The sequence below is a fragment of the Kogia breviceps genome, chromosome 3, assembly GCF_026419965.1.
Source record: "Kogia breviceps isolate mKogBre1 chromosome 3, mKogBre1 haplotype 1, whole genome shotgun sequence".
NCBI lineage: Eukaryota > Metazoa > Chordata > Mammalia > Artiodactyla > Physeteridae > Kogia > Kogia breviceps.
In genome coordinates this window covers 84,277,917-84,304,620 of record NC_081312.1, presented here as the reverse complement: position 1 = coordinate 84,304,620, position 26,704 = coordinate 84,277,917, and the positions used below count along the sequence as shown (strand labels likewise).

The window sequence follows — 26,704 nt, the reverse complement described above, 5'->3', positions numbered from 1 at the left end:
CAAAAGTGGACATGAGCTGGTGATGGTCAGTTAGATGACCAGGTCATTACCCAATTCTGTCTTTTATATGTTTGAAAACTGACATAATAAAAAGTTAAAGGAGGTTCTTGGTCAAAATAACTTGGAAAAAGAAAACAATGCTTTTAACTCATAATTTAATTGGTCTATTTCTAGAAGATTAACAGGAATTCTGTACTAAATTCCTTTGCTAAATAGAACACAAATCTCTCTACTGGAGGACTTTAAATGATATGTTTTCATATTATTGCAAACCTGAAGGGTGAAGCAGTTTATATATTGGTGCCAAACGATATAGCCATCTTGATACTGATAACAGATACACAAATTATCACATTCCTCATTTAAACGTTCCTTTAACTTGAAGTTGATATAAAAATCCCATGGGACAGGTTGAGAAGATACCTGTAAGAAAATATATTTAAAAAATAAGAGTCATTAGGGCTTCCCTGGTGGCGCAGTGGTTAAGAGTCCGCCTGCCGATGCAGGGGACACGGGTTCGTGCCCCGGTCTGGGAGGATCCCACATGCCATGGAGCGGCTGGGCCCATGAGCCATGGCCTCTGAGCCTGCGCTCCGCAACGGGAGAGGCCAAAACAGTGAGAGGCCCGCGTACCGAAAAAAAAAAAAAAAGAAAAAGAAAAAAATAAGAGTCATTAGAATCTATGGTTACAGTTGGCAGAATGAAAACATTCCCTCCAGCCCTTCCTATATCCCAACAGAAATAATAGTAACAGGATATTTTAAAAGGTAGAAATCTATAATAAAGGAGAAGCAGGAAATTATGAAAGTTGGAAAGAGAATAGTAAGAGGTAACAATCCACTTAACAGACCCAAGAAAGCTGATTCTAGCAGTGGAGAAGGCTGAGAGCAACCAAATTTATACTACAAGACCATCTCCTTATATTATAAAACTGGTGGTATTAACTACCTATAAAAGTAAGGGTGAAGGTGGAGCTAAAACAGGAGTGATTGAAATCTGTAAAGAGTACATCAGTCCCCAGATTGCCCTCCTGCTCCTGTAGCCCAGAGGCTAGCAACTGCCTCTCTCTCATTCTTGAAGACCAGAAATTTATTCCTAGAGAATATAAAACAGAAGGGCTCTGGACTAGAGGATACTACGCATTGTTGAGGGTGGGAATACCATATGGAGAAGAGGAAAAAGTTTATTATATGTCAAATGTTAAGATGCATCTTCCTGCCCCTCTACTCTCCAGACTAACTTCCTCATGCAGCTTTAAGGAGACTAGCAGCCAGGATTACATGCTTTAGGCAGGAAACCAGAAGTTTTCTCTGATAAGCTCAAAAGACCCAAAGATTGAGGATTTTGCAACAAAATGGCCAAGTGAGATCACTGTACAGTGAAGCCTACAGCTATCAAGGTCCCACAATATAACAGAGCTTTCAACTGGCTTTCTAGCACCCCACACTTAAATATGAAGAGACAGCCAAAGACTTGAAGAAAGTCTCTAATATGAAAGACAGAGATCAAAACAGACAAAAGGAAACAGATGATGCAGGGAGAAAAAAAAAAATTAAAGTATCATTAATAGACTCAGAGAGATAAGGAATATTTCATCTTTGAAATGAAGAACAGAATGCTACAAAGAAAGAACTCTTACACATTAAATACATGATAAAAGAAATGAAAAACCCAGTAAAAAGACTGAAAATAAAGTTGACAAAACATTCAGAAAGTAAAGCAAAAGAGACAAAGAGAAAATAGGAGAAAAAAAGATAAGGTTTTTAAAGAATCTGTCCAGGAGACCACAAATCCTAATAAAAGGAATTCTAGAATAAGAGAACAGAAAAGACTGGGGGGGAAGAAATAATTTTTTTTTGAAGATAATTTCTCAGAACTGAAGGAGTCCCCAGATTGAAATGGCCATCAAGTGCCTAGCATATGGGTGAAAATACACTTTTACCAAAGCATGTAATTGTGAAATTTCAGAATGCTGGGGACAAACATAAGATCCTACAAGGATCCAGAGTGATGGGAAAAAAAAAAAATCACACAGAGAATGGCAAATGATTTTAAAAGCAAGGTTAGAAGCCAAAAGCTAATGGAGCTTATCTTCAAAATTCTAAAGAAAAAAAGTTTTGAACCTAGAATTCTAATATCCAGCCAACCTACCAATCAAATAAAGATGTGGAATAAGAAATTTTTTGACATGCAAGGTTTCAAAAAATTTACATCCTATGCACCCTTTCTCAGGAAGCTACTAAAATATGAGGACTTAAACCAAGAAAGAAGAAGAAAATGGGATCCAACGTAACTAGGCATTCAATATAAAAAACAGGTCATGTGAATCCCTGGGATGATGGTGAATGGAAATGTCAAGGTAATATAGTGTGTGTGTGTGTGTGTGTGTGTGTGTGTGTGTGTATACGTACATGTCAAGCCTAGAATGTAACTTGTCCAGATTGGAGTGAGCCAGAAAATTTCAGATGTGCTCAAAAAGATAAAATTGATGTAACACCTGACAATGTGTTTGGACACATTGAGAGATTTACACAATACCCCCTCATTTTTGATATCTGATCTTGGCATATAATAGTTAGTGATTTCTTTATGCATCACTGACTTTCTTATAAGGAAGTTTATAGACTATGAAAAGGATCTGATGGTACCATGGGGTCACAGTTACTGCTTCAACCAACATCATCTACAAAGAAATTAAAATGACAGAGAATCAGTCCCACCTTTATTATGGTTAACTCTGCAGAGTTTCTTGGCGTCACCCAGAATAATCTGTAGTCTTCACATATCAGGTATTGTTGTTTAATGCAATAATCCTCATTATCTGTTGAGAAGGTATGATTCCATTTCAAAATCACTGTGAATATGTATAGCCCCCTTAGCTTTTACTTCCTGGCTTAAGGGCTAAAGGCGCTCACTTTATATTTGCCAGTTAGTCACATCTAGAATACTTTTCAAAATCATTTGTTAAAAACTGAAAGAGGGGATAAAAAAATTGAAAGAGGGGAAGACAGAATTCCTATTGTTACTGGGACATGAACTTATCAATGTGTCAACTTCTATAATGTTGTTTCTTACATTCTAGAAATATTGATTGTACTTAAGCATCAAATTCAAGTATAAATAATCACTTATTTGTATACTGTCATACACAAAAGAACATGCATTCAACAATACTTACCTAATTCAATTTCCTTCTCTATTTCCAAATTAGGCATTGGTCTATCTTCTACAAAAAACTCTGTAGAGGTACTCAGCTCTGGTAGGGATTTTAGTAGTTGTCTGCGATACTGTGAACACCAGGGTGACTGAGTAGGGCTGTCTGGGGGAAAAAAGTGTTGAAAAAAAGAAAATTATCCCAAAACTTACAATGGGTATTATAATAGAGGAGGGGGGAAAAAAAAACACGATCGCATGATCAATACTGCTAACCTAACAACACTCATCTATCTCAGGTCTTTATGATACCAAATTCAGTTAGTACTCACTTATTCTAGAGATTTCACAATTTGTGGCAACTTTTCTAGAGAAAAAAATACTTATACCTTGGTTTGCTCTGATAAATAAGTTTTCACTGGACATGGATATAGATATTTGTTTACAAATGGTATATATGAACCTACCTGCAGTCTCACTAGTGAGCTCCAGTTTCTCAGGAATTTGAAGACATTTGATGGAGGAGGTGCTTGTAACTGAGGCAGAAGATCCAGAGAACCCAGAGGAGTGTGTGGCTTCACGGCTATCTTCAATAATTGGGCTGAAAGAACCACAGATGAATCAATCCTCAAGGGGGTAATTTATATCAACTTATCTTTATTATACTTTTATTTGCTATTCAATAGTCTCAATTTTAAAGTCCATTATTTTCCTGAAAAAAAACGATTCATAATCAGAATCTAGGTAACTTTATCTACTCTGGTTGAAAAGCAATGCCAAGCATTAAATTTATATTTTATTAACCTAATCTATAGGAAATGCCTTATTCTACATCTATTCTAAACTGACTGAGAAAAACTAAGGCACCAATTTCCTTCCTCTTTATCCATTCTTTGGACTTTTTAACTCTTCAACAAGCAAAGGTCAAGAAAGAAAAAGGGAAATTATTCAAGGTAAATACATGCTAGAAAATGTGAAAAAAGTTTGAAAATACAGTTTTAAAAGCACAAAATGGCAAATTAAAGAATATTCCTGGGCTTCCCTGGTGGCGCAGTGGTTAAGAATCCGCCTGCCAATGCAGGGGACATGGGTTCGAGCCCTGGTCCGGGAAGATCCCACATGCCACGGAGCAACTAAGTCCGTGCGTCACAACTACTGAGCCTGCGCTCTAGAGCCTGCGAGCCACAACTACTGAGCCCACGTGCCACAACTACTGAAGCCCATCCTGGAGCCCGTGCTCCGCAACAAGAGAGACCACTGCAATGAGAAGCCATGCACCACAACTAGAGAAAGCCCGCACACAGCAATGAAGACCCAGTGCAGCCAAAAATAAATAAATAAAATAAAATTTTAAAAAAAGCAGCTTGCTCCTTAAAAAAAAAAAAAAAAGAATATTCCTAAAACTGGAATAAGTTTGTTTAAATCAGGTGACTTTTAAATATGGAGAGATAACAAGGCTTAGTCCCTGGCTCTCTATGCCATTCCCCTCTCTTCTTCATTCATTTCCATCTCTCTATCAAAAGATACTTTGTCTCCAGTGGAGTCAAGATGGCTACCAGGAGGACGCGAAATTCGTGTCTCCTCACAACTAGGGCACCTACCAGGCACTGGTGGGGGACCGCAGACATCTAAGGGGATGGGAGGAATCCCCAGCCACCGGGTAGGACATGGGGTGTGAGGGGGAGTGAAGGGGGAAGAGAAGTGCACGGGGACTGGACTGGCGCCCCTGACGGACAGCTGGGGGAGGGTAAGGGATCCCATGCTGAAAGGGGGAAACTGGGGAACCATTAGGAGGGCAGAGGATCACAAGGGAGCATGGCCAGGTTTCCACTGCCCACTTGGGCCCCCAGGAACCTGCTGAGATCCTGGGCCTGATCCTCTGTCCAATGAGGCCCTCTCCAGACGCGAGGGTCCTGAGGGAGTGGGAGGGAGGGAGAGGGGAGCAAAAGTAAATGTCGGACTTCAGGAACTAGCACCCCTGAGGGATATCTGGGGGAGGGGAGGGGTTCCTACACCCAACGGGACCCACCCACGGTTAGGGGTCCAGTGGCCCAGTGGGGGAGACCCTGGCAGAGACCATGGGGGAGGGGCATGAAGAAACGTAAGGTAACATGGCCAGTGCCTTCCCTGTCCACTTAGGCACTGGGAAGCCTGTTGGGCTGCAGGGCCTAATCCTCTGCCCTCAGAGCCTCCCTCCTGCCCTGCAGAGCACAGCCCCGTCCCTGCACCCTCTCTCAGGGTCCTACCTCCAAACTCCTGAACGCCACACGCTAGAGGTCCTTCTTTCCACATGCTGCCTCCCCACTTCTGCGCAGGTCCTAAGCAGAGGCCCCACCCCACGCTTGAACGTCGCCCTTCCTAGGCCCCACCCCATGATCAAACGTCACCCCCATGCCCTAGGTCCCGCCCCCCTAAACCCCACCCCCTTAACTCCGCCCCCATAGTCAAGGTTTTTTTTCTATTCTTTTCTCCTCTTTTAGATTGGGTTCTGTTTTACCTTGTTGATTCACTGCTGTTGATTCTTTTATATTTTTATTTTTCCTAATAAATCTTTTATTATTCTAATTTTATTTTATTCTTTATACTTTGTTAGTGATCTCTCCTTCTGGCTTCTCCCCCCCTCTTTTTTTTCCTTTTTTCTTCTGCGGTTTTATTTTACCTTGTTGCAGTTGCTTCAATTATAGTTTATTTTTCCTAATATATTTATCTTTCTTATTTTATTTTGTTTTTTATTCTTTGATATTGTACTGCTCCTTTTTTTCTTTCTTTCTTCCTTTTTTGTTTTACCCTGCCACAAAGCTTGCGGGATCTTGGTTCCCAGGCTGGAGGTTGGGGCTGAGCTCCTGTGATGGGAGCTCCAAGTCCAAACTGCTGGACTAACAGAGAACCTCAGACCTCAGGGAATATCAATAGGAGTGAGGCCTCCCGGAGGTCCTCATCTCAGCACCAACACCTGGATCTATCCAACTGCCTGCAAACTCCAGTGCTGGACGCCTCAGGCCAAACGACCAGTAAGACAGGAATACAACACCACCCATCAAAAAAAAAAAAAAAAAAAAAAAAAAAAAAAAAAAAAAAAAAAAAAAAAGATAAAGAAAAAGAAAGGACAAAAAATCTTGTTACAGACGAAGGAGCAAGGTAAAAACCTACAAGACCAAATTAATGAAGATGAAATAGGCAACCTACCTGAAAAAGAATTCACAGTAATGATAGTAAAGATGATCCAAAACCTCGGAAACAGAATGGAGAAAATACAAGAAACATTTAACAAGTATCTAGAAGAACTAAAGAGCAAACAAACTGTGATGAACAACACAATTACTGAAATTAAAAATACTCTAGAATGAATCAATAACAGAATAACTGAGACAGAAGAACGGATAAGTGAGCTGGAAGATAAAATGGTGGAAATAACGGCCAGGGAGCAGAATAAAGAAAAAAGAATGAAAAGAATTGAGGACACTCTCAGAGACTCTGGGACCACATTAAACGCACCAACATTCGAATTATAGGGGTCTGAGAAAAAGAAAGGGTCTGAGAAAATATTTGAAGAGGTTATAGTTGAAAACTTCCCTATCATGGGAAAGGAAATAGTCAATCAAGTCCAGGAAGCACAGAGAGTACCATACAGGATAAACCCAAAGAGAAACACACCGAGACATATATTAATCAAACTATCAAAAATTAAATAAAAAGAAAAAATACTGAAAGCAGCAAGGGAAAAGCAACAAATAACATATAAGGGAATCCCCATAGGTTAACAGCTGATTTTTCAGCAGAAACTCTGCAAGCCAGAAGCGAGTGGCAGGACATATTTAAAGTGATGAAAGGGAAAAACCTACAACCAAGATTACTCTACCCAGCAAGGACCTCATTCAGATTTGATGGAGAAATTAAAACCTTTACAGACAAGCAAAAGTGAAGAGAATTCAGCACCACCAAACCAGCTTTACAACAAATGCTAAAGGAACTTCTCTAGGTAGGAAACGCAAGAGAAGGAAAAGACCTACAATAACAAACCCAAAACAATTAAGAAAATGGTCACAGGAACCTACATATCGATAATTACCTTAAATGTAAATGGGTAATCAAAGAGGAAATAAAAAAATACCTAGAAACAAATGACAATGAAAACATGATGACCCAAAACTTATGGGATGCAGCAAAAGCAGTTCTAAGAGGGAAATTTATATCAATGCAATCCTGGCTGAATGGATACAAAAACAAGACCCGTACATATGCTGCCTACAAGAGACCCACTTCAGACCTAGGGACACATACAGACTGAAAGTGAGGGGATGGAAAAAGATATTCCATGCAAATGGAAATCAACAGAAAGCTGGAGTAGCAATTTTCATATCAGACAAAATAGACTTTAAAATAAAGACTATTATAAGAGACAAAGAAGGACACTGCATAATGATCAAGGGATCAATCCAAGAAGAAGCTATAACAATTGTAAATATTTATGCACCCAACATAGGAGCACCTCAATACAGAAGGCAAATGCTAACAGCCACAAAAGGGGAAATCGACAGTAACACAATAATAGTAGGGGATATTAACACCCCACTTTCACCCAAATGAAAATAAATAAGGAAATACAAGCTTTAAATGACACATTAAACAAGATAGACTTAATTGATATTTATAGGACATGTCAACCAAAAACAACAGAACACACTTTCTTCTCAAGTGGTCATGGAACATTCTCCAGGATAGACCATATCTGATATCTTGGGTCACAAATCAAGCCTTGGTAAATTTACGAAAATTGAAATCATATCAAGTATTTTTTCCGACCACAACACTATGAGACTAGATATCAATTACAGGAAAAAAAACTGTAAAAAATAAAAACACATGGAGGCTAAACAATACGCTACTAAATAACCAAGAGATCACTGAAGAAATCAAAGAGGAAATAAAAAAATACCTAGAAACAAATGACAATGAAAACATGACGACCCAAAACTTATGGGATGCAGCAAAAGCAGTTCTAAGAGGGAAATTTATATCAATGCAATCCTACCTCAAGAAATAAGAAACATCTCAAATAAACAACGTAACCTTACACCTAAAGCAATTAGAGAAAGAAGAGCCAAAAAACCCCAAAGTTAGCAGAAGGAAAGAAATCATAAAGATCAGATCAGAAATAAATGAAAAAGAAAGGAAAGAAACAATAGCAAAGATTAATAAAACTAAAAGCTGGTTCTTTGAGAAGATAAACAAAATTGATAAACCATTAGCCAGGCTCATCAAGAAAAAAAGGGAGAAGACTCAAATCAATAGAATTAGAAATGAAAAAGGAGAAGTAACAACTGACACTGCAAAAATACAAAGGATCATGAGATATTACTACAAGCAACTCTATGCCAATAAAATGGACAACTTGGAAGAAATGGACAAATTCTTAGAAAAGCACAACCTCCTGAGACTGAACCAGGAAGAAATAGGAAACATAAACAGACCAATCACAAGCACTGAAATTGAAAATGTGATTTAAAATCTTCCGACAAACAAAAGCCCAGGACCAGATGGCTTCACAGGCGAATTCTATCAAACATTTAAAGAAGAGTTAACACCTATCCTTCTCAAACTCTTCCAAAATATAGCAGAGGGAGGAACACTCCCAAACTCATTCTATGAGGCCACCATCACCCTGATACCAAAACCAGACAAAGATGTCACAAAAAAAGAAAATTACAGGCCAATATCTCTTATGAACATAGATGCAAAAATCCTCAACAAAATACTAGCAAACAGAATCCAACAGCACATTAAAAGGATCATACACCATGGTCAAGTGGGGTTTATCCCAGGAATGTAAGGATTCTTCAATATACGCAATGTGATACACCATATTAACAAATTGAAGGAGAAAAACCACATGATAATCTCAACAGATGCAGAAAAAGCTTTTGACAAAATTCAACACCCATTTATGATAAAAACCCTGCAGAAAGTAGGCATAGAGGGAACTTTCCTCAACATAATAAAGGCCATATATGACAAACCCACAGCCAACATCGTCCTCAATGGTGAAAAACTGAAACCATTTCCACTAAGATCAGGAAGAAGACAAGGTTGCCCACTTTCACCACTATTATTCAACACAGTTTTGGAAGTTTTAGCCACAGCAATCAGAGGAGAACAAGAAATAACAGGTGTCCAAATCAGAAAAGAAGAAGTAAAACTGTCACTGTTTGCAGATGACATGATACTATACATAGAGAATACTAAAGACGCTACCAGAAAATGACTAGAGCTAATCAATGAATTTGGTAGAGTAGCACGATACACAATTAATGCACAGAAATCTCTTGGATTCCTATACACTAATGATGAAAAATCTGAAAGAGAAATTATGGAAACACTCCTATTTACCACTGCAACAAAAAGAATAAAATACCTAGGAATATACCTACCTAAGGAGACAAAGACCTGTATGCAGAAAACTATAAGACACTGATGAAAGGAATTAAAGATGATAGAAACAGATGGAGAGATATACTATGTTCTTGGAATGGAAGAATCCACTTTGTGAAAATGACTATACTACCCAAAGCAATCTACAGATTCAATGTAATCCCTATCAAACTACCAATGGCATTTTTCACAGAACTAGAACAAAAAATTTCACAATTTGTACAGAAACACAAATGACCCCAAATAGCCAAAACAATCTTGCAAAAGAAAAACGGAGCTGGAGGAATCAGGCTCCCTGACTTCAGACTACACTACAAAGCTACAGTAATCAAGACAGTATTGTACTGGCACAAAAACAGAAATATAGATCCATGGAACAGAATAGAAAGCCCAGAGATCAACCCAGGCACATGTGGTCACCTTATCTTTGATAAAGGAGGCAAGAGTGTACAATGGAGAAAAGACAGCCTCTTCAATAAGTGGTGCTGGGAAAACTGGACAGCTACATGTAAAAGAATGAAATTAGAACATTTCCTAACACCATACACAAAAATAAACTCAAAATGGATTAAAGACCTAAATGTTAAGGCCAGACACTATAAAAGTCATAGAGGAAAACATAGGCAGAACACTCTATGACATACCTCACAGCAAGATCCTTTTTGACCCACCTCCTAGAAAATGGAAATAAAAACAAAAATATACAAATGGGACCTAATGAAACTTAAAAGCTTTTGCACAGCAAAGGCAACCATAAACAAGACGAAAAGACAACCCTCAGAATGGGAGAAAATATTTGCAAACAAAGCAACTGACAAAGGATTAATCTCCAAAATATACAAGCAGCTCATGCAGCTTAATATCAAAGAAACAAACAACCCAATTCAAAAATGGGCAGAAGACCTAAATAGACATTTCTCCAAAGAAGATATACAGAATGCCCACAAACACATGAAAACATGCTCATCATCACTAGTCATTAGAGAAATGCAAACCAAAACTATAATGAGGTATCTCCTCACACCGGTCAGAATGGCCATCATCAAAAAATCTACAAACAGTAAATGCTGGAGAGGGTGTAGAGAAATAGGAACCCTCTTGCACTATGGGTGGGAATGTAAATTGGTGCAGCCACTATGGAGAACAGTATGGAGGTTCCTTAAAAAACTAAAAATGGAACTACCATATGACCCAGCAATCCCAGTTTTGGGCATATACCCTGAGAAAACCATAATTCAAAGAGTCATGTACCACAATGTTCAATGTAGCACTATTTACAAGAGCCAGGACGTGGAAGCAACCTAAGTGTCCATTGACAGATGAATGGATAAAGAAGATGTGGCACATATATACAATGGAATATTACTCAGCCATAAAAAGAAATGAAATTTAGTTATTTGTAGTGAGGTAGATGGACCTAGAGTCTGTAATACAGAGTGATGCAAGTCAGAAAGAGAAAAATAGATACCATACGCTAACACATATATATGGAATCTAAGGTTCTGATGAACCTAGGGCCAGGACAGGAACAAAGTCACAGATGTGGAGAGTGGACTTGGGGACACGGGGAGGGGGAAGGTGGGCTGGGACGAGGTGGGAGAGTAGCACTGACACATATACACTACCAAATGTAAAATAGATAGCTAGTGGGAAGCAGCTTCATGGCACAGGGAGATCAGCTCAGTGCTTTGCGACCACCTGGAGCGGTGGGATGGGGAGGGTGGGAGGGAGACGCAGGAGGGAGGGGATATGGGAATATACGTGTGCATGTAGCTGAGTCACTTTGTTGTACAGCTGTAAAGCAATTATACTCCAATAAAATGCTAAAAAAAACAAAGATGTCTCTAATTGCCTATTTGAAATTAGCATCAACCTACTCTACTATTATTTTAACCTCAATATTAAAGGAAAAATAAATGCCTCGTCTCTACCAATGAGGTATGCTTTGCTGAGTTTTCCCAAAGATACCATAAGTGGCAAAATTTACTTTTAACCCTTAAAATCAAATCAGTTACTAAATCCCATTAATACTTTATCTGGAGGAGCCCAACTGTCAGGTAAAGAGCACAGTACCCAGCAGGTAGTAAAAGCTTCATAATTGATTGCTATAACTGACAAGCACACACAGAATAAGAAAGCCCTCAAACAACCTGATTTGTACAACCTATAATCACCAGTCACCTCAGCTTCTTGATGCTGAGAGTTGGATTGTAGATAGTGCCACAAGCAGTTTGCTGGTCCTCAGAAGTCTTCACATCTAGGTCCTCTTCCTGCAACAGTCTCTCAGGATCAGAAGGGAGATCCTTCAAGGATATTATCTCATGAAAAGGAGTGGATGCAAAATGAGCTGCTCTAGCGAAGTCACAAGTGTCTTCTGGGTTAGGACAAATAGTTACATTCCTGAAACCTGTGATAATAGCATCCTCACTCAAGGGCTCAATTCCTGTAAATTCATCCTGAAAAACCACAAAAAATTTAGCTCAAACATTTCAGTGAGCATATGAATGGCCTATCTTTTTTAGTGAAAGAGATACATATTAGATAGGTGATTTTTAACACAGGGTGCAAAAGTATCATATCAGAATCTCTAGAGAAAGACAAATTTAAAAAGCACATCATTACATTTGAGGAAAAAGGTTTTGTATTATGAAAACAGCAAATTATATTTCATCAAAAAATACACTGTGAGGATTCTCCATACGAAGGAAAAATACTAGACAATGTAACCAATTTCACCTAGGAACTAGAGGACTAATGCTATTTTTCTTCTGGCTTTGGCCTAGAATATGTTCCAATAATCTGCTATCCTCCTAGCTCTTAAGTCTTTTTCTTTGACAAATGTTTAATTTCTATTTTATTTCTTAAAGGTAATTCATGATCATGGTAGAAAATATGGGGAAAAAAGTATAAAATAATGGAAAACATTTAAAATACGCCTTTGTCTTTAAAAGTAATACAGGTATATAGTTTTAAAAAGTCAACTAGTTTAAAAAGGATATATAGTGAAAAAGTCTCCCTTCCACACTTGATTCCCCCTGACATCTCCACTCCAGTTACTACTCCCCAGAGGCAACTGCTGTGACCATATGCATCTGGTCGGACACATGCACAAGCATATTCTATGCATTTAAAAAAGAGGTTTTAAAACAAGTGAAATTATAGCATCATGCTAGTCTATATTATTCCTTCTCATTATATTTTTTAGTATATTTTCTGTGCTATTAAAAATTATTTAGAAACATGATGGTAACATTGTGGGTTTATCAGAAGTTGAACAAATGTTTTAGGTTATTCTGTTTTTCACTGTCATAAAACTATTTTATTTTATTTATTTATTATTTTTATTTTTTTTTGCGGTATGCGGGCCTCTCACTGTTGTGGCCTCTCCCGTTGCGGAGCACAGGCTCCAGACGCGCAGGCTCAGCGGCCATGGCTCACGGGCCCAGCTGCTCCGCGCCATGTGGGATCTTCCCGGACCGGAGCACGAACCCATGTTCCCTGCATCGGCAGGCGGACTCTCAACCACTGCGCCACTAGGGAAGCCCCATAAAACTATTTTAAATATTCTTAAAGATTTAAATCTTTAAGAATATGTTAACTTTCTTAGGAATAATTCATAAAAGTGGAACTATCAGGTCAAAAAGGTAATTGAACACTAAGTGTCTTTATACATACCGCCTAACTACCCTCAGAGGGATTGTACCACTTTATACATTTACCTGAAGTACACAAAAGTGCCTATTTCATTTAACCCTTATAGATACTAGATATTAATTTTCTAGATCATTACCAATATGATATATACTCTGAATTTCTGACTCAACATTATTTAGTAGAGGTGAGACACATCTAGAAGAAACAATAAGTGAAACTAAAAAATTGTTAAGATTAGAGTAAAATAGATGTCTGCAGTCTAAGAATACATTTTATGCAAATTCTACTTATGGCCCTATTAGTTTAGACACTTTAAATTTTTTTTTTTTAGGGGAAAGAATACTGGTAGGTACCTATTAACAAAATTCAAATAAAAGGTTTAAGACAAAAAAACTAGATTGAGATTTACCCCTTTAATAATTTAGTCCATCCTTGAACAGTTGAACCTAGAACCACTACCTCCAAATCCAGCCTATCCATCTATTCTCTGGTGGTATTCTCCAGAACACAGTATGTAAAACTTACTCTTCCACGTCATTATCTTTTCATAGCAGTCAGTGGATTATCTATATTAGAATTACCTGGGAAACTATTTAAAACAAGTAAAAATACATGCTTGGGTTTTATCCCTGGAAATTCCAATTTAGTATAGTTGGAATGGGGCCTGAGCACCTTTAGTCATAAATGGCTCCCAAGGTTCCTCTGGGTTGCTGGAAATTTTCTGTATCTTGACATCGGTGAAGACCGCATGGATATTCATATATAAAAATTAATATTTGTGCAGTTTATGAATATAAAATATACCTCAATAAATAAGTAAACAAAAACATGTTTGAGTCATTCTCTAGGATGTGGAGAAAATACTGTTTTAAATCACTGTAGCTACTGATCATGTCTCCCCTTAAAAGTCTTCAGATTAAACATACTCAGTTCCCTTCAATCTCAAGACAAGTTTCCAGATGCTGGTTTAAGACTTCAATGAAATATCACTGATAAAGTTTATTTACTTTGTCTTGAATGTTTACACAGGGTCTTTTTTAATCCTAAGTATTATCATGTCACTAGTCCACAGTGGTTAAAATAAAACATTACTACAAAAAAAAATGTTGGTTCACATAACTCTTTCATTGCCAATGTTTCATAAACATTTTATATAAAAAGAACAAAGATCCTTGGCTTTCAAGGCAGTGATTTTCCCCCACTTAAAAAAATTGAGATATAATTAACATACCAAAAACTTCACCCTTTAAAAGTGTGCATTTCAGTGGTTTTTAGTATATTCATAGGGCTTTGCAACCATCACCACTATCTAACTCCAGAACATCTTCATCACCTCAGAAAGAAACACCATATCCATTTGTAGTCACATTCCAACCCACTCTCTCCCTAATCCCCTGGAAATCCCTAATCTACTTTCTGTCTTTATGGATTTGCCTATTCTGGATATTTCACATAAATGGAATCATACAATATGTGTTCTTTTGTGTGTGGCTTCATTTTAGCAGTGTTTTCAAGGTTCATTCATGTTGTAAGATATATCAGTACTTCATTCCTTCTTATGGCTGAATAATATTCCATTGTATGGATACACAACATTTTGTTTATCCATGCATCAGTTGATGAACACTGGGTTGTTTCCAGTTTTTGGCTATAATGAACAATGCTGCTATGAACATTCATGTAAAGTTTTTTGTGTGAGGCTATGTTTTAAATTCTTTTGGATATGTACCTAGGAGGGAATTGCTGGATCATATGGTAACTCTATGTTCAACATTTTGAAGAACTGTCAAACTGTTTTCCAAAGAGGATGCATCATTTCACATTCTCACCAGCAAAGTATGAGGGTTCTAGTTACTTCCCATCCTCACCAACACTTGTTATTTTGTCTTTTTGATTATAGCCATTTTAGAGCATGTGTGCAATATTTCACTGTGGTTTTGATTTTCATTCTCTGATAACAGATGGTTTTGAGCATCTTTTCATGTGCTTATTTCAAGCCAGGAATTTTCATTTTAACCCTAAACTTTTGTGAGAATTGAATGAATCTATCCACTAGTCCATTTATATAAACTTAGGGATATTGCTCCTTACACAAACATCTGGAGATACATCCTCATTTGAGGTGATACTTTCTGAAGTTTTGAGAATTGCAAGGGGTCTTCGTTGGGCTAAAACCCGTGGGGGATCTGTAGAAGGACTGGAAAAAGACATATTTCATTTAGCAATTTTTCTCTTAACATAGATAACAGTAACCCCTTATTTCATCCTCATTTATAATAATAGAAAACTTTTAATTGTCAAAACAAAACAAAACCAAAAAACCCCTCAAACCTGATAGTCTTTTTTTCTGAAAGAAGAAATTCATCAAATATGGAGAAAGATACACTGGAACCTATAGAAAGAGAGACTAAATTTACACTCTTAAGAGTAAATGCCCTACTCTTCAAGACAACTAGGTCAATTAACATTTTTGCTGTTTGAAAGCAGAAAGACAACTGTGTTTATTTATTATAATAAATAATTTCAAATATATAAAAGTAGACATCATTTAATAACAAGTACCTAAACATGGATGATCTTGTTTCATCTTTATTTCCCACCTCTACTCCCCCAAAACCTAACCTAATTCTGGATTATTTTGAAGCAAATACAAAACACCGTATCATTGCAGATGTAAATATTTTAGTACATATTTCTTAAAGAGATAGCCTCTTTTTAAAAAGCATAATCTCAAAACATGATCATACCTATAGAATTAACAATTTCTGTATTCAAATATCCAGTCAGAGGTTTCACATTTTACCAAAATTTTTTAGAAAGTTTGAATTAGGAATGCAAAGTAGATTCATACACTGTGACTAGTTGAAATGCCTCTTAAATTGCTTTTATTTTATAGAGTTTTTGTTTTTGCTATTTTTTATTTTAGAAACTGGGTTGTTTGCCCCATAATGCTGGATTTTTTGCCAATTATATTCTGTTTCACATGTTCTTCTATGCTTTGCATTTCCTATAAATTAATGGTTAGAATTAGAGGTTTAATCAGATTCTAATTTTTTTTAACTACTTATAGATGGATATTCATGTTTCTACCACTTTTATTAACATGTTTCTGAAAAGACAACAAATTTGAATATAAAATAGCTTTAGTTTTAAGCTTTCCCCCCTCATTCTTCCAAAAAACCACTTTCCACTCTTGGCTGCTGGGTACTACTGATATGCTTAGCTAGAGTACACTAACTAAAGTGGAAGATTATTTTGTAGTTAGTATAAATTTAAATTACATTTAAACCAAATATTTTAAAGCAATGAGTTATTTTATGAAAATATTCTTTCAAATGTCTAACCTATCTTGAATCATATGCTTATAACTGAATTCCATGATTCAAAGATAACAGTACCTTAGTCCCTCTCTCTGCTTTCTTTCAAATCCTTTTACCACAATCAAGAAAAGTATTTACACTTATTACATAATGCATTTGTATCAGTAAGTTTTTCATGAGATTGTCAAATAAAACTCACTTTTAGAATGAGGCTGTTCTTGCCAAATGTTTTCTGCAAGTGAAGTTTCCCTGTGAAGAAATTTGTTTTAAAACATGTGCTTATTACCCACAGAAAGAATTATTTAATTCTTAAAAGTCCAAGATGTCTTTTTATTAAATATAATCTTCTTCACTCTAAGATAAAGAAAATATTCTAGTACCATTAAACCAAATTCTTTAAGACAGAACCTTCAGTCATTAAAATTGTCATAGAATTATATTTGATAACAGATGTTAAGTTACATTAAGTTACATTAACAGTATAAGCAGATTACAAAATGGTAAGCTTTCATTTTTATAAAACAAAACCAAAACAACAAATAAGAAGAAATATACCAATGTTAATACTAGTCATCTCTTGGTAGTAGAAATGGGTGGTATTATCATTTAAAAAATTATTTGATTGTTTTTATAAGAAACATGTATATTTTTAATGGAAAAAAGCCAGCACCCAGGCCTCCCTCATCAGCATCAAAGCTTATGTTGTGACAAAGACTTGCAAAAATCATGTCTCAATACTATAAAAGTTAAGGAGACTTCAAGTCACTAGAGAGTCAAAGGTCGGTTCTAGATGCCCTCCTATAAGCACCATCCCTCCCACCAATGCGGTCCTACCTGGCACAAGAGTTTACTAGGCAAACAGAATTGCATAGAGCCATTCCTGGTATTTCCTGAGACTCTGAAACGATTCGCAGTTCAGCTGTCTCCTTTGTAGACATCTTCTCTTCTTGCTATTTGCATTAAATAAACAAAATCAATGTGTCCCTCCTATATAGAAAATGCTACCTATTCTCAAGTTTTAGTGCCAAAGTTAACTTTACTATACTCCTCCCCTAGACATCTATTAACCATATAAAATGTCTGTACCACAAAAGTTCTTCCCAATAATTTATGTTCCCAGTATAAACTGGTACTGTTGTACTCAGCTGAGTAGTGGCAAGGAAATACACACTAAATTTCTTTAGCTAATCTCATTTTAATGGAACATAACTAGAATAAAAATCTAAAGTCAGAAGTAACAGAATAGTGATTTACAGTATAACTAAGAAGTCAATAGTCAATAAATTGCATCACTTATATGCTGCAAATTCCATTTGAAGTCACCTGTTAAATTACTTGCCCGCTCAACTTTACTGATACTAATAGCGAAGAAACTATCAGAAACTGAGTGGGTCTGACAGGACTTTTTACTTTCTATATTTTTATATTGTTTAAATTTCTTTCAATAAGCATTAGTTGTACGTATTGAAATAGAGAATGACCTGATCACTTGCTCTTTCTTGCTGAGTAGTTTGGATTTCTTTTAGCTTCTTCTCCATCTCTTCAATCTGCTTCTGCATTTCTGCTCTCTTCTCTGCACTGGTCAGTAGCTCAGCTAGAAACAGTGAAGTTGGCTGAGGCATTACTCCTCATAGCAATTTACCTTGTCAAAAACTGTCTTTGGGGCTCATGCCCTCAACATATGTTAATATTACAGATGAGAATGATACAAATGTAGCAAAGCCCTCAACTTGAGGTCTAAGTCTCTATTATTTATTCAGTCAATAAAAAATAGAATATCTATTATGTGCCAAGCACAACTTTAAGAATTTAGGTTTTAGTGGTACATAATACAAAGTCCTTGGTCATGTGATGCTAACATTCAACTTGGAAAGGACAAACACAGAAATTAACAAGAAAAATCAGTTTTAAAAATAAAACTAAATAGGTGATATGAGAATGTGTCACTGGGTAGGGGGATGGAAGTCAGGGGCTACTTAAGACCAGAGATCAGGGAAGATCATCTAAGAAAGTTACATTAGAAAGCTGTAACCTGGATGATAAGGGGCCAGTCATATAAAGATCTGGGGAAAGATTTTAGGCCAAAGGACTAGCTGGTACAAAGGTCCTAATGCAGGAACAAGATTATTGTGTTCAAGGATCCAAAAGAAGGCCAACATGGTTGTAGCACAGATAGAGGGAGCAAAGTAAAAGATGAGGTTGGAGAGTTAGGCAACAGCCAAATCACGTAGGGGTAAAGACTCCATACTGCATTCTAAGACAATGAAAAAACACTGGAGAATTGTAAATAAAGGAGTGACTTTTTAAAAAAGATAATTTGTTGTGAATAAAATAGACTGTGTTAAGGCCAGAATGAGGGCAGAAAGTCTAATTGCAGTAGTCCAGCTAAGACTGTGGTTTCGATTGAGGTAATAATGGGAATGATGATAAATGAAATTTTTCAGTGGTAAAGTTGATAGGCTTATTCATTAGATGTGGGGGAATAGTAAAGAAAGAGGGATCAGAGATGACTTCTGGACTTTTTTTTGGCTTGAACCAAGTGCATGCATGGGGATGCCTTTTATTGAGATAGGGAAGCCTGTGGTACATTTGCATATTGGGGTGTGGTTTGTGACAGAAATCACTAACTGTTTTTCTTGAAAATATTTATTTATTTGGCTGCACCAGGTCTTAGCTGCAGCATGCAGGATCTTCCTTGCGGCATGTGGGATCCTTTAGTTGAGGCATGTAGGATATTTAGTTGCAGCATGCAAACTCTTAAGTTGCAGCACGTGGGATCTAGTTCCCTGACCAGAAATCAAACCAGGGCCCCCTGCATTGGGAGTGCAGAGTGTTGATCACTGGATCACCAGGGAAGTCCCAGTAACTATTTTTGGTTAGGTTGAGTTTAAAATGTCTATTAGGATAGCCAATAGATGCAGGAAACTAAATGTGAGTCTGCGGTTCAGGTGAAATGTCAGGGATGGGGATATGAATTTGAGAGCCCATGGCTTGCAAACAGTATTTAATCTATTACATAAAGATAGCTGTTGAAAGAAAAGATAATTGGGATACTTCAGAACTCTCCCCTGGGCCTCAGGAAGAGGTCCGAATAAGAACAGTAGTAAAGGAAACTGAATGGGAATACACATCAAGGAAGAAGCCAAGAGAAGCATTTCATAAAGTAGTATTTCATCAACTGTGCCAAATGAAGCCAAGAGGTCAATAAAGATCAGGACTGAAAAAGAGCCATAAGATTTGGCAAAAAGGAGGTTTCTGGTCACCGTGATCACTGCAATAGAAGGGATGCTTGAGGAAATAACAGGCAGCAAAAGAAGATTACAATTCCCCCCAAATTTTGCTGTGAAAGAGAGTATAAAAATGGGGTTAAAAACATGGGGTAGTAGCTAGAGAAGAATATGAGGATAATGGAGATTTTTTTTTTTTTTTTTAAAGAATGGAGACATTAGAGTATATATGTATAAATTAGTGAGAATGGTTTAGTAAAAAGGGAAAATGCTGGAAGGGGAAGAAAAAAGGGCCACTCCTTTGATAGGAACAGAGAAACATTAATTTTTTAAAAAATTATTTATTTATTTATTGGCCATGTTGGGTCTTCATTGCTGCCCATGGGCTTTCTCTAGTTGTGAGTGGGGCTACTCTTCATTGCGGTGCACAGACTTCTCATTGCGGTGGCTTCTCCTGCTGAGAAGCATGGGCTCTAGGTGCACAGGCTCAGTAGTTGTGGCACACAGGCTCAGCTGTTCCGTGGCATGTGGGATCTTCCCAGACTGGGGCTCGAACCTGTGTCCCCTGCATTGGCAGGTGGATTCTCAACCACCGCACCACCAGGGAAGCCCCAGAAATGTTAATTTTAACAGAAAGAATGAGTGTATAGGTACAGATTTCAGATATGGCAGACTTGGTGGAAGAATATGGAGTTACCATTACATTCCTTCTATTTTCTCAATGAAATTAGAAACGAGATTATAAGGAGGGACAGGGATGCAGATTTGAAAATATGAAAGACAATTAAATTAGTTGTTTAGCAGAAAGAAGAAATTCACCTACCAGGAAACTAGAATGATTGTTAGGCACTGGTAAATGCTTGTTTGAGATTTGTGGTCAAGAATTTAAAATGACTGGACAGCTACATGTAAAAGAATGAAATTAGAACACTCCCTAACACTATACACAAAAATAAACTCAAAATGGATTAAAGACCTAAATGTAAGATTGGACCATATAAAACTCTTAGAGGAAAACATAGGAAGAACACTCTTTGATATAAATCACAGCAAGATCCCCCCTCCTAGAGAAATGGAAATAAAAACAAAAATAAACAAATGGGACCTAAGGAAACTTAAAAGCTTTTGCACAGCAAAGGAAATCATAAGCAAGACGAAAAGACAACCCTCAGAATGGGAGAAAATATTTGCAAACAAAGCAACAGACAATGGATTAATCTCCAAAATATATAAACAGCTTATGCAGCTCAATATCAAAAAAACAAACAACCCAATCAAAAAATGGGTGGGAGACCTACATAGATATTTCTCCAAATAAGACATACAGATGGCCAAGAGGCATGTGAAAAGATGCTCAACATCACTAATTATTAGAGAAATGCAAATCAAAACTACAATGAGGTAGTACAATGATCTACAAACAATAAATGCTGGAGAGGGTGTGGAGAAAAGGGAACCCTCTTGCACTGTTGGTGGGAATGTAAATTGATAGAGTTGCTATGGAAAACAGTATGGAGATTCCTTAAAAAAATAAAAATAGAACTACCATATGACCCAGCGATCCCACTACTGGGCATATACCCAGAAAAAAGCATAATTCAAAAAGACACATGCACCCCAATGTTCATTGAAGCACTATTTACAATAGCCAGGTCATGGAAGCAACCTAAATGTCCATGAACAGATGAATGGATGAAGAAGATGTGGTACAGGCTTCCCTGGTGGCACAGTGGTTAAGAATCCTCCTGCCAATGCAGGGGACACAGGTTCAAGCCCTGGTCCGGGAAGATCGCACATGCCACAGAGCAGCTAAGCCCACGTGCCGCAGCTACTGAGCCTGTGCTCTAGAGCCTACAAGCCACAACTCCCGAGCCTGCATGTCACAACTACCGAAGCCCGTGTGCCTAGAGCCTGTGCTCCGCAACAAGAGAAGCCACCACAATGAGAAGTGTGTGCACCACAACGAAGGGTAGACCCTGCTCACCGCAACTAGAGAAAGCCCGCACACAGCAATGAAGACCCAATGCAGCCAAAAATAAACAAATTTATATATTAAAAAAAAAGATGTGGTACATATATACAGTGGAATATTACTCAGCCATAAAAAGGAATGAAACTGGGTCATCTGTAGAGATGTGGATGGAACTAGAGACTGTCATACAAAGTGAAGTAAGTCAGAAAGAGAAAAACAAATATTGTATATTAACACATATATGTGGAATCTGGGAAAATGGTACAGTGAACTGATTTGCAAGGCAGAAATAGAGACACAGATGCAGAGAACATATGGCTACCAAGTGTGGAAAGTGTGGGGTGGGATGAACTGGGAGATTGGGATTGACATACATACACTAATATGTATAAAACAGATAACTAATGAGAACCTGCTGTATAGCACAGGGAACTCTACTTCGCTGTACAGTAGAAACCAATACAACATTATAAAACAACTATACCCCAATTAAAAAAAAAAGAATTTAAAATGAGACCGATACACACAGTTGCATTTTCTCAAGCTACATTTAAACTATCAATAACTTGGATGCAGGTACAGAGTGTGAGCAGAGCGCTGGATTTAACCAAGGTTGAGGTTCTGCCAGGTGAATACAATATAGTGGATGATGTAGGGAGTAGAAAGTAAGATATGAGCCAGGTGCTTAGTCAGTTAATGAGTGACAGGGAGTGACTAAAAAAAGTCTGAGGTGAGAACACTAACGAGGTTCAAGAGGTAGAAAAAAAAAAATTGGAAGACATGAATCTGAAAGTTGTTTTTTTTTTCCACAAGAAGCTTTTTGAAGGAGGAGGGGGAAAATGGTTTGGAAGTAGCAATGGGAAGAAAGGATGACAGCCTTGTCTATAGGCCCAACCTGTGGCTTCCTCATTTCTCATATCCCTACCTGAGAGTGAAAGTCTGCAACAATCTTTGAAGCTAGTTTTCAATATAAGAAGAAACCTCTTTCTTATAGGCATAAGGATTTATATGAGTACAAATTAGATTCAGAGACAAGATTAGGAAACGAGTATTAAAATATCCTCAAAGGTCAATACTTATTTTTAACTACTCAAATCCCAACTAACCCTAGCTCAGGTCCTTCTTTGGCTAGTTGAGAATAAAATGTACTATTCTATTTTTATATACTTGGTATAGCTAGAGCCTTCCCTTTAGGAAACAGTTTTAATCTAAGTACCTCGTTCCTTTCCCAGCTCATATTTGTCTACTCTGCTAGCCTACTTCTTTGTTGTGGTGGTTCCCACTTTTAAAAGCTTTACACAACCAGCTCCTTGCTTTTTAACCATTCCCTGTCTCCTACCTAGAACGTAGATTCCATTTTTCAATGTATTATTTGAGCCCAGAGCACTTCTGTCAACCTTGGAAGGCACCAGTTGATGTAACAAATAGGGCAATTCCAAACATACAGTCTGCCTTACAGACGTTTGCTTCTAACTTGTCACCTGGAACTCTGAAATATTTGTTTCTCAAACAAATTATAAGTGATGGTTGTTTCGCAGCTAGCCTTATGAATGCCACATCTCCTTAAGTGATCTGAGCTGCAATAGTAGGTGACTCTGGATGCCTGTGTTTAAAAAAAAAAAAATTTCTTCTTCCTTGGTATAGATTCTAGTCAAAATGTCTAAATGAATGACATTTAGTTTTGGACTCTCCCCTACCTCCTTTTCTGTACTCTCGCGCATCTTCTAATGCCTTAAGCTCCAAATGCTATACTTCCCTACTTTCAGCCTATTCTGCACACTTCTTTCCCCCAAGTACTTCTAGGCTTTAGAATCAGAACAACTTCCCACTTCCCCCAAATTCCCAGTTTTTCAATTTATAGTGAAGCTTCCCTTAACTTAGAAAGAACTTAATGTCTTTAATAAACAGTACACATAACTATCATCTAAATGAGTATGTTAACCTAAATAAGCCCTGGGAGAAATTTCAGCCAAAGTATCAAAAGTAAAGTGAAATATTTAGGAAATGTTAGGAAAAGCACTTTTCTGTCTGCCGATTGCAGGGAAATTATGAATTGGTCATGCAGTTCCTTTGCTTTTGAACACAAACTTAGTTGCTTAATATTTTTCCTTAGGGGTTTCATGGAAAGCAACAATGGAAATTCAGCCTAAATGGAGAAACATAGAAACCACAGAAGCATCACATAAAGGTACACACAATGGGGTAACTTTCCTCAGACTTAACATATCAACTCAATCTTCCTACAACTAAGTTATTTTTACAAACTTGAACTAGATCAATACACATACCTTCTCTTTGCTCTTTTAATTTCTTGCGGAAAACCTCAGCCCGGATCTCTTCAAAGGAGAACTCCCCCACTCCTGCATAAATCTTCTCCTTACAATACATCATTTTCTCTTTCTTCTCCTCAGACTCTTGCTGAAGACTTTGAACTCTTTGCAGGAGATCTCCTTCTTCCTTTCCAGGCTTTCTTGTGCTTAGAATGTGGTTTATACTGGGTTCAATTTTACATGGTGTCCTAAAAGAAGCAAGGTAATTATTATTCACCATACAGATCAAATGAGTTATTTCTTACGTTTTGACAGAACACAGGGACAATGTCAGTAGTGAGGCTATATGTGATCAATTCCAAAAAAACAAAAACAAAAAAGACTGAGAAAACAGGCTAAAAATAATTTACATGGTCCATCAACAATTATGTTCTGAGTACTACTATGATGAAGAAGGAAATTAGGTGTAAGTTAGGGTCATCATATAGCTTTTATTACTTATAGGTAAAAATAAATCTGAATACCATATCTTTGTTTTTAAAGGAGGTAATATTTTTATTTTTATTAAAAAAATTGTTTTTATTGAAGTATAGTTGATTTGTGTCTTAGTTTCAGATGAAGAGCAAAGTGATTCAGTTATACATATATATATTTATATATATATTCTTTTTCAGATTCTTTTCCCTTATAGGTTATTACAAAATATTGAGTATAGTTCCCTGTGCTATACAGTAGGTCCTTCTTGGTTATCTATGCTATATATACTAGTGTATATATGTTAATCCCAACCTCCTAACTTATCTCTTCCCCCACCTTTCCCCTTTGGTAACCATAAGTTTGTTTTCTACATCTGTGGAAATATCTAAATCAAAGCCAGTGTATGAAATGAAGTAAACTTATGCAATACAGTCCATTTTCCATTGTTTAGCACCCCAAAGAATTAAGAGTTAGGAATATAGCATTTAGGGATCTGATGATGTGAAATTCAATATTCTCAGCTGAGAGGGAAGAATGAGAGTGGTAATATAGGTTTGAAAAGAATGAAGCATAAAGTACCTCAATCAGGACAGGGCAGATGTTCTCAATCTGGACAATGGATCAGAATCACTTATATATCTTTTATTTTCTTATGTACCTTTTTACAACTAAAGATACTTGGTCTTCACCTCAGATACACTGGATCAGAACCTTTAATGGCCCAAGCATCTACATGCTTAAAAGCATTCCTTAACTTGCTCAACTGATAAAAGACTCCACACAAACATCATACCTAGCATATATGAAGGGTTATAGCTTAGTTATGAGGAAACTCTTGCAATGGGGCACAAAATACGACCTAATATTATAACTACACAATGTTACATATTAGACTGAATCTCAGACTGCTTGATTATTTAATCATCATCTATCATATTTTTTCTTATAAACAGAAATGCCAAGGGTTAGGAAGAAAAAGACATCCAGAAAGAAAAAGCAGGTTATGAGGAAAAACTGCCATAATTTCTCATTACTGTCAATAACAAAGGTAGAACACCTCATTTAAATCACAGTGACTGTCTTTGACTACATCAATGTAAATATAAACCTATTGAGTTTATTCCTTAATAATACTAACAAATAGTCTTTTAGCCCTAACATACTCAAAAAAATATAGATGTAAAGGAAATAAAACTTTGGTTTACTTTCATTCCCACAGAGAAGAAAATGCCTTTGGGAACTAGGATAGGTGCCCCTGCCCACTCTTCATAATTCCCACCTCAAAATATCTGGAAACCAAACTCACATAACTGGCTGTTGTGCAGTCTCTTCCACATATGGAGTAAAACTGGGAAGCATAGAGGGTACAGCTGTCATAGAAGCTGTATTGCCACGAGGCTGGCGATGAAGAAGAAAACTAAAATTACCATGGTTTTACATTCTGACACAACATATGCAGACCATGCCTAATTATTCAAGAGGAATTAAAAGAGATGCTAAAAATACTCCTCTACTCTAACTCTGAAGTCTTTGTTATGTCAGCGAATAAACTGGATCTAAGAGTCCTTACCCTGTATTCCAAAGGCCTGCCTGAGTTCCATGGGCCAGCTTGCAGCTCATTCTCTTTGGCCCTGGACACAGGAGGTGCTATCCATGGCTGCCCTGTAGGCCTAGATGACTCCGCTCTAGAAGGTTCATCAGCATTTTCATCAAAAACAGTAATTCTAGAATTACTTTGCATCTGTTGAGGAACTGGATTTTGGAGTCCTCTGTTCTGCCTTGGAGCTAAGAGAAAAATATTAAAACTTCATGTAACATCTTTAATTATCAATTTAGATGCCCAAGAAGGAATACCTAATTCTTTCCCAGATCAAGGAGATTACTTCTACTACCATAGAATCAGAGATTTTTTAAAATAATAATTTTAAAAACCTTAATGGATCAAATTAGTAATTTTGAAGTCCATTCTGTATGTTACTTATACCCTACCTCTTTTCCCTCACCTGTAATCTTTTATGCATAGATATCCAAAAAACAAATTCTACATCTTCCTTTAGTCATCATTCTAACATTGCCTAATTTTACCAGACTAACCTGATCTTAATCTTCATTTTTCAGTTTAAAACTTTCTCTCGGGCTTCCCTGGTGGCGCAGTGGTTGAGAATCTGCCTGCCGATGCAGGGGACACAGGTTTGTGCCCCG

At 37.1% G+C, this 26,704-nt stretch overlaps 1 protein-coding gene across 1 annotated transcript in view; it reads right to left on the bottom strand.

Annotated features, from left to right (window-relative positions):
• BUB1B (BUB1 mitotic checkpoint serine/threonine kinase B) overlaps nt 1-26,704 on the bottom strand; it is a 79,835-nt gene that overhangs the window by 32,354 nt on the left and 20,777 nt on the right. Inside the window, exons 7-19 of the mRNA XM_059059002.2 lie at nt 26,073-26,287; nt 25,809-25,900; nt 24,044-24,273; nt 18,038-18,150; nt 17,391-17,506; nt 16,756-16,805; nt 15,568-15,628; nt 15,328-15,433; nt 11,764-12,038; nt 3,621-3,754; nt 3,179-3,319; nt 2,721-2,821; nt 274-423 (exon numbers count right to left, since the gene is read on the bottom strand). Coding sequence (XP_058914985.2) covers nt 274-423; nt 2,721-2,821; nt 3,179-3,319; nt 3,621-3,754; nt 11,764-12,038; nt 15,328-15,433; nt 15,568-15,628; nt 16,756-16,805; nt 17,391-17,506; nt 18,038-18,150; nt 24,044-24,273; nt 25,809-25,900; nt 26,073-26,287 — 1,784 coding nt within the window. The remainder of the gene's footprint in view (nt 1-273; nt 424-2,720; nt 2,822-3,178; nt 3,320-3,620; nt 3,755-11,763; nt 12,039-15,327; nt 15,434-15,567; nt 15,629-16,755; nt 16,806-17,390; nt 17,507-18,037; nt 18,151-24,043; nt 24,274-25,808; nt 25,901-26,072; nt 26,288-26,704) is intronic.